General features: G+C 36.4%; 1 protein-coding gene across 1 annotated transcript; it reads left to right on the top strand.

Moving 5' to 3' along the window:
- The first annotated feature begins 6,808 nt into the window (after positions 1–6,808).
- LOC114188294 (sodium/hydrogen exchanger 2-like) lies at positions 6,809–7,609 on the top strand. Its single transcript, XM_028076896.1, has 4 exons — positions 6,809–6,878; positions 6,966–7,067; positions 7,324–7,462; positions 7,544–7,609. The coding sequence occupies exons 1-4, from the start codon at positions 6,826–6,828 to the stop codon at positions 7,607–7,609; spliced, it is 360 nt and encodes a 119-aa protein (XP_027932697.1). The 5' UTR covers positions 6,809–6,825.
- The last annotated feature ends 1,359 nt before the right edge of the window (positions 7,610–8,968 follow it).

Here is an 8,968-nt window from a genome sequence, read left to right as displayed (position 1 = left end):
AATTGGCCAATCGTAGCACAGTTAACCCTGCAGGTGTGCTAGAAGATGTGCTTGTCTGTGTGGACAAGTTAATTTTTCCTGCAGATTTCTACATCTTGGACATGAAGGATGATGAAGGAATGAGTTCAACCACAATTATCTTGGGAAGACCATTCATGATGATAGCACGTACCTAGATATATGTGCATGCAAGATCCTTAACTATGGAGATAGGAGATGAGAAGGTGCAGTTCAATGTGCTAGAAGCCATGAAGCACCTAATTGAAGACCATTCTTTGTTTTGTATTGATTTATTGAGTAATGTAGTGAACAATTATGCTTTTGGACTTTTGGATGTTTTATCTGGTTTTTCTTCTTCTTTAGATTTTTCTTTTTCGAATATTTCGGGCTCGATTTTAGACGAAAAAGAAAATTCTAAAACAGGTGATATTGAGCACGCGGTGTCACTATTTGATACCTCTGTGGCGTCCGAGTGTGATGCTAAGGTGGCTGAAATTATCTTAGGCTGTAAAATGTTGCCATCTGTGGAACAATCACCCACTTTGGAGTTGAAACCTTTACCATCTCATTTGAAATATGTTTATCTTGAGAGGGATGGGAAACTCCCTGTTATTATATCTGCCTTGCTTACTGACGAGCAGAAACAAAAGCTATTGCAGGTTATCAAAGATCACAAGCGAGCAATAGGCTGGACTTTGGCAAATATTCCTGGTATTAGTCCTTCTTTCTGCATGCACAGAATACGCTTGGAGGAGGATTCTAAGCTAGTAAGGCAACCTCAGAGGAGACTGAATCCTCAGCTGATGGAGGTTGTGAAGAAAGAAGTCACCAAGTTGTTACAAGTAGGTATTATATATCCTATTTCTGACAGCACTTGGGTGAGTCCTGTACATGTGGTCCCCAAGAAATCTGGGATCACCGTGGTCAAGAATGAGAAGAACGAGTTGATTCCTACTCGTATTCAGAATAGCTGGAGGGTCTGTATTGATTATAGAAGACTAAACCAGGCCACCAGGAAAGACCACTTTCCTTTACCATTCATGGACCAAATGCTAGACCGATTGGCAGGTAAGTCTCATTACTGTTTTCTTGATGGATTCTCTGGGTATTTTCAGATTTGTATTGCCCTAGAGGATCAATATAAGACTACCTTTACTTGTCCATTCGGTACATATGCCTATAGGAAAATGCCATTTGGCCTTTGCAATGCTTCTGGAACATTTCAGCGATGTATGATGAGTATTTTTACAGATTTGTTGGAGCATTGTATAAAGGTTTTTATGGATGATTTTAGTGTATATGGTTCATCTTTTGATCACTTCTTGTCTAATCCTTCTAGAGTCTTGGAGAGATGTGAAGAAACTAACTTTGTTTTAAATTTTGAAAAATGTCATTTTATGGTGGAACAAGGTATAGTTTTAGGTCACGTTGTTTCCAAGAATGGTATATCTGTAGATCCTGCTAAAATTGATATTATTTCACAATTGCCTTACCTCTCTTCTGTGAAAGAGGTTCAATCTTTTCTTGGACACGCATGATTTTATAGGAGGTTTATCAAGGACTTCAGCAAGATAGCCAACCCTCTCTCCAACTTGTTGCAAAAAGATGTAGCATTTGACTTTGGAGAGAGGTGCAAAGATGTATTTGATACATTGAAAAAGGCGCTTACCGCAACTCCTATTATCCAGCCACCTGACTGGACATTACCATTCGAGTTGATGTGTGATGCATCAAACTTTGTAGTAGGAGCGGTGCCTGCACAAAGAAATGGGAAGCTACCACATGTGATATATTATGCTTCCAAAACATTGGACACAGCGCAGGCTAACTACACCACAACTGAGAAGGAATTATTGGCTGTTGTGTTTGCCTTGGACAAATTCAGACCGTATATACTTGGTTCCAAGGTAATTGTTTACACTGATCATGCAGCATTAAAATTCCTTCTGAAGAAAGCAGATTCGAAACCAAGGTTGTTCAGATGGATGCTACTGCTCCAAGAGTTTGACATTGAGATTCTAGACAGAAATGGGGCGCATAACTTAGTAGCCGACCATCTTAGCAGGATTGAAAATGGAGAAGATAACATTCCTATTAAGGATGACATTCCTGATGAAGTCCTCCTAGCATTGACTGTTGTGAAAGGTATGTTTCCTGAACCTTGGTTTGCTGACATTGTTAACTATTTGGTTGTTTCTGCTATTCCTCCTTCCTTCTCCAAATATGAAAGAACCAAGCTAAAAGGTGAGGCAAAGTACTATATCTGGGAAGACCCAATCTTATGGCGCATTGGTAGTGACCAAGTCATAAGGAGGTCTGTTCCAGATATCGAGATACCTCATGTGCTTGAGTTCTGTCATTCGTCTCCTTTTGGTGGACATTATGGCAGACAAAGAACATGTAGGAAAGTGTTGGATTGTGGATTATATTGGCCTACTATCTTTAAAGATGCATAAAGTGTATATGAAAATTGTGAGCAATGCCAAAGGGCAGCCAGATCCATTACAAGAAGGGATGAAATGCCTCAATAACCCATGCTATATTGTGAGGTATTCGATATTTGGGGTATTGATTTTATGGGTCATTTTCCTCCTTCTTTTGGGTTTTCTTATATTTTGCTTGTTGTAGACTATATCTCCAAATGGGTGGAAGCCATAGCTACAAGGACTAATGATTCTCGAGTTGTCATGAGTTTTGTCAAGTCTAACATTTTCTGTAGATTTGGGATACCACGAGCCATCATCAGTGACCAGGGGACTCATTTCTGTAATAAGCTGCTTGAGAACATGTTAAAGAAGTATGGGGTGACACATCGCATTGCTACACCATATCACCCCCAAACTAATGGGCAAGCAGAGATCTCTAACAGGGAGATTAAAAAGATACTAGAGAAAGTAGTGAAGCCTAGTCGAAAGGATTGGGCCACAAGATTGGATGATGCACTATGGGCACACAGGACAACCTACAAAACACCTATAGGTAATGTCTCCTTTTAGGGTGGTTTTTGGAAAGGCTTGTCATCTACCTGTGGAGATTGAACATTGACCCTATTGGGCCGTGAAAGCATGCAACTTGGATTTTGAAGAAGCAGGAAATGAGCGAAAACTTCAGTTGCAAGAACTAGAGGAGATTAGGCTTGCAGCCTATGAAAACTTAAATTTCTACAAAGAGAAAACAAAGAAGTTCCATGACCAAAAGCTTTCAATAAAACATGTTGACATTGGATTTTTTGGATTTGATTCACTAATTGGAACAATCATAATTCTGGGAAAATAAAAGTCATGCGCTATGAGTGAATTGTTGTTTGTGATTTACTAATTGAGTTGATTTTGGAGTTTCTGGAATAAATCTTTTGTGAAAGAGTTTTTGACCTTGTGAGTTTTGAGCTTTATTGTAAGGAAGAACTACCATGTGCCATTTCTATTTTTCTTGTGTGACTTGCTCATGTCTTATTGGTACTCAAATGTTTAGCTTGATTCTGTTGTTTTGCATCTTAGGTGAACATGCATGATTTGATATGACTGAGGCATTTCTTGTTTTTAGCTACTTGGCCAAATAAGCTAACCATGACATTGATCCATTGGCAGCCCCTTGAGCTTCAACCTTTTTTTCTTGTTTTGAGCATATTGCTAAAACTTAAAAAGAAAAAGACCATGTTTTTCCTTACCTTAGGGAGAAAGAAGGAGCTAGTGGATTATGTTGAGATTGGTTGAGGAATAAAGTGAGGGGGTGAGTATTTCCCCCACAAAGTTATAAAAATGGCAAAAGGAAAATAATTGTTGATGACAGAATGTTGAAATAAAAAATGATTGCTGTCTGAAAAAAGAGCAACAAAGGATAAAAGAAAAAAAAAACAGAAAAAAGGGATTGTTTTTGAAACTATGCTCCATAATTCTTTCTACCTTACTATTTCAAAAACACTAAAATCCTAAAAAAATTTCCTACCTTTGCCTTGGCCCTGTTATAACTTGTGAAAAGTCCTCATGATTTTTGAATGCATGTTTTCTTAAAGTTGTGAATATTAGAGTCTTGCTAAGCATTGAAAGTGTTTACTTGCATGGGTATTTTGAGTGAAAACACAAGCCAAAACACTTGAGCGAATTTTGGTGAGAAAATATACATTTAACTTGAGTGTTTCTCTTTCATATTTGATTATCTTGTAAACTCAAAAGACTAACTCATGTGTGGAAAACATAATCTTTCCATTTATATGTGCATGACAACATGATTTCTAGAAGATTGATATGTTTCCATTTGTATTCATTTCTTTAATCCAGTGAAAATATGAAATAAATAAAAAACTCGGAAAAAAAGTTTTGAAATTGTTCAATTTTGCCCAGGAGTGCAAAAGGATAAGTGAGGGTGTGTGATGAGTTCAAATTTGTGCCCTCATTTAATATTTAAATTTGGGGATTTAATTGAATTTTCTATGCTTAAAGATTGATTTAATTAGGATTTGTGATTATTGAATTTATTGAGTAAGTTTGGTAAAAGTGGCGTAAAAAATTTATTTTAGTTGCATAAAATATTATTGGATATTCTAACGTTTGTTAATGCAGCTGAAATTTATTTTTGGTCATTAATAGTGTGGATTTGAAATATTCAAAGATACAAAATGAGTCCAAAATCAGGAAATTCTGGAAAAGAATAAATCAGGAGCTAAATACACCCTAGATTTTATTTGCACACTCCTTGTAAAGTGGACCACAAAAAAACCTGTTCTGCACCCCCAGTTTTCACTAAGTTGCACCCCTCCTACCACTTAAACTCCACTCAACTAGATCATGCCATGTGACAATCCTCAACTTTTAAAATTGGCCAACCAGAACAAGCCACGTGGCAATAATCCTTGCACTAACAAGTTGTCCAATGGAAGACTGCCACGTCATCATCTTCATCCCAAAACAGAAATCCTAATTTTCCTCAAACCCTAGCCGCCACCATGACCCACCATTGCCGGCAACAAACTTTCCGACCACCGCCGGCCACCATTCACGGCCATTCATGGCTGCCACCATCAACACCACCGCACCTCTTCGTTCACGCTGCAATAGTGCCACCATCTTCAATCTTCTCCACCATCTTGCCGGAAAACAGCAGTGCCGTCAGCTCAACCAGCGAACGCACCTCGCCGTCAGCCACGCCACCACCACAGATCTACATCTGAACCATCTTCAACCTTCATCCGCAACGCGCAAACCTCCGGCCACCACAGTTCCACCATCTTCCAACCTTGGGCCACCATGGAAGCTTGTTTCGCGCACCACCAACCTGCAGCAGAGCCACCACGTTCGCACCGCAATAGTAGCGGAAGAGCCATCGCAACACCACTGTCGCCTGCACCTTCAACCTCGTACCATCTCTGCAGCAGCCACGGTGACCATCCTTCTCGCCTCTATCGCAGTTCTACCATTCACGCAGCTCCACCACCGTTTGTGAACGTGAACCAGCAATGGCCAACAGAGTTCACGCCTCCACCACCGCGCCTTCACCGGAGAAGTCGGAGTAGCCGCGCCGTCACCCTCCATGCCGTCACGCACAACCAAGGGAGGTTGAAGAGTGTGAGAGTGAAACCCTAATTCTGGGGAGATACTCTCCGCCACGTATCAGGCTGCTATTGGGCAGTCAAACTGTCAACTGGTCAACTGGTCAATGCCAGCAGTCAACTCTGGTCAAAATTACAAAAATGGTTAAATAAGAAGGGCATAATTGGAAATTGGACAGAAATTAAGTTGCTAATTAATTAAATAAAAATAAAAGATTTTAGCAACCGACAGATAAAACCCAAAGTCCAGTTGAAGCCTATATAAAGAGATTTAAGGGAGCAGAAGTGACACAACTTACAACTTAGACACTTAGAACTCTCTAGTTTTGGCAGACACCGTCATCCATCACATCTCTCATTCTCTCTTTTATTTTCTTTCCTTCATCATTTATTATCATGTATTCCATCAAATCCATGGAGGGATAAGCTTTAAGGGTTGATTCCACTGTAATTTCTTAATTGGATTCTGAGGTTAGATGAATTTATGTATTTGTTATTTTGATTATTGTTGTGGTTTTGTTTATCTATGTCCTTTGCTTCTTAATCGAATAGAAAATAATGATTTTAAATCTACATGCATGCTAATCATATGAGTTAAAAGGTTTTTAAATTAAATTGAGACTTTACTTTAATTTTATTTAGAAACTTTCATTTGATTAAAGAAGTTTTTGCCAATAATTGAGACTTTACTTTGATTAGAGGTAATTACTTTAACTAAAATTAGTCAAGACTTTATTTTGATTAATTAAGTTTTCTATTTGGTGAAGAAACAAAGGAATAGAAATGATTAGGCATAGTAAAATTAATTGAGACTGTACTTTGATTGAATTTACTATGGACAATCTAACAATTCTCACTTTTAATTGAGACTGATGCCAACAAATGAATTGAGTCTTTACATTGATTGATTTATAAATCAACAACAATAATTAATTTAACAATAATCTCTAGATAACCAATGAAGAATCTTATTTAGAAAAAGCAGTGGAATTGACCTATTTACTATTACTGTGTTTACAATCTTCCATATCATTTTCTTTGCATATCAAAACCCCATATTTTTATAGTTGCTAGTTTTAATTGCATTTTTAAGAATCAAATATTTGAGATCAATTCCGTATTCGTTGTGAGACGATTCAGGGTTATCTTAACCCTAACTATTTTGTTCACTACTAACTTGGCAATTATGAAGTTGCTAAAGTTAAGTAGTGGTAATTTAATCGCCTAATGACAGCGATATCACATCCTCACTGTATTACTGTATTCTTTTGTGGATTGTTATGTCTCATTATACCTGGCATAATGTGACTGAGAGTTCAAGAATCACTACCAAGTATGTCTTCTAAACATATTTCTTCATGTTATATACACTGTTCAAGTTTACACATTCCTGAACATATTTTTCATCTAACCCTTGCAGGCATTCTTTTTCAACCTTGTCATTTGTTGCCGAGATCTTTATCTTCCTTTATGTTGGTATGGATGCCTTGGACATTGAAAAATGGAAATTCGTCAATGATAGGTATTCTTTAGACCCATCAGTAATATAATCTATTCATTAATTTGCACTCATGAAAAATTGTTGAATGGCATTCTTTCATGTACACAAGGTCTGCTTCTCTACTGAAACGGTCCTTGTATTACTTGATGTGACTCGAGAGCTCTTCTCTAGTGCTTTTAGCTTTTATTTTTCTTTAGTGAATTTTTATTCTGCATTCATCAATCTTCTCAATACTTTGGAAAAACAATTAATTTGCTGTACATGGTTCTTTCTGCAGTCCTGGAACATCTATTGCAGCTAGTTCAGTATTGTTGGGCCTAATTCTTGTTGGAAGAGCAGCTTTTGTTTTCCCCTTATCCTTTTTATCCAACTTGGCTAAAAAATCACCAAATGAGAAAATTAGCTTCAGACAGCAAGTATGGCTAAATTTCTGTCAATGTCTTTCCCTGATTTCTTGTTGTACTAAGTTTTGTTGACAAGTTTCGCCTTGTTTCTAGGTGATTATTTGGTGGGCAGGTCTTATGAGGGGGTTGTTTCAATGGCACTTGAACATAATCAGGTAGGAGCAACAATGCTTATTAGTGGTTTTGTTAACTCTATAAATAATATATATTATCATTGAGAAAATCCATAGTAAATATCATGTATGCATGTGTTAAAATATTGACCATTATTTTTTCACTAATTATTGATATGACTTACTTTACTGAGCCAAATCTGAAAAAGTAGACCATATATCCATCGCAAGGAAAAAATAATTATTGGATAGAGCTTTGTGTTAGATTTCATACTATTACCTCTTAACTAATCACAAAGGTAATTGGGTCCCATACTCATCACAAATTAAGTAATATTTTAGTTAGTGCAAGAGTATCTCTATCTTTATCATAAAAGCTCAATAGTTAGTGCAAGAGTAACTCTGTCTTCAGTGGTCCTTTCTAGCTATATAAAGTTTTTCATATCCACATACTAATAAAAAATACTCAACTTTAGTTCTTAATTTATTGTAAGTGAGTTTTATTTTATTTTCCACTCACACAACAGGAACTCTGTTTCAGATTGAAAAGTTATTTTTCTTATGTAGTTAGTTCTGTAAAAAATTTATTAGCAACTTTGCTGATAGATGCATGATTTTTCAAGACTTACCTATGCATATCCCAGAAAGCTAAACTGATAAGTCACTATGTGATATACCAGTTTTATTCTGTGTTGTATATTCTTTTGGAAGAATCATTTTGTTTGTATGTGTTCTTAAGATTTTCTCTATCACATTCATGTTCTTGCTCGTGCTTTCTATTATAATCACCAACTTTTTTGCTCTAATATTTCTTTCTGTATAAATATAGTTTTACTTGGTCCATATTCTTTCTAAAAGAGATTTCTCATCATCAGTATCACACATGACTCTTGTGTCAAAATACGAGTAATTCTTTTATTTTATAAAGTTTGACACATCTTGTTCTGTATGTATTGTGTGTATTTTGATTCTTGCTAAAGTTTCCCCTCACCTCTGTAGTATGCTCTTTTTCAAGATTATGATAACTTCATTCCTCTATCTGTATATCAAACAAGATAAGGTGCTTTCTCATATTATCTTTACATTTAGGCCCTTTTTTGTAGAAACTGTATGAGTTAGGTTCCTTACATTACAAATGTATTTTAGTACTGTTTTGATACTCTGGATATGAGTGATTAAATGTGTCTTCAATCTAATGAAGTAAAACTGCTACAAAATATAATTTGTGTATAGAAGTTTCACAAATTTTCTGATGGTTGTTAAATTACTACAAATCATCACTCTAGCTATAAATTTGTGGTTTTACTTAATGGGAGTTAAATGCTTATAACAGCAAAAATTAAAGTGGAATTAGGGACTAGGACGGTTTATAAGTAACACATACATAAAAATTGTGAAAGGTCAA

This window comes from Vigna unguiculata, chromosome 6, assembly GCF_004118075.2.
Source record: "Vigna unguiculata cultivar IT97K-499-35 chromosome 6, ASM411807v1, whole genome shotgun sequence".
Classification (NCBI taxonomy): domain Eukaryota; kingdom Viridiplantae; phylum Streptophyta; class Magnoliopsida; order Fabales; family Fabaceae; genus Vigna; species Vigna unguiculata.
This window is presented reverse-complemented; position numbering and strand designations above follow the sequence as displayed.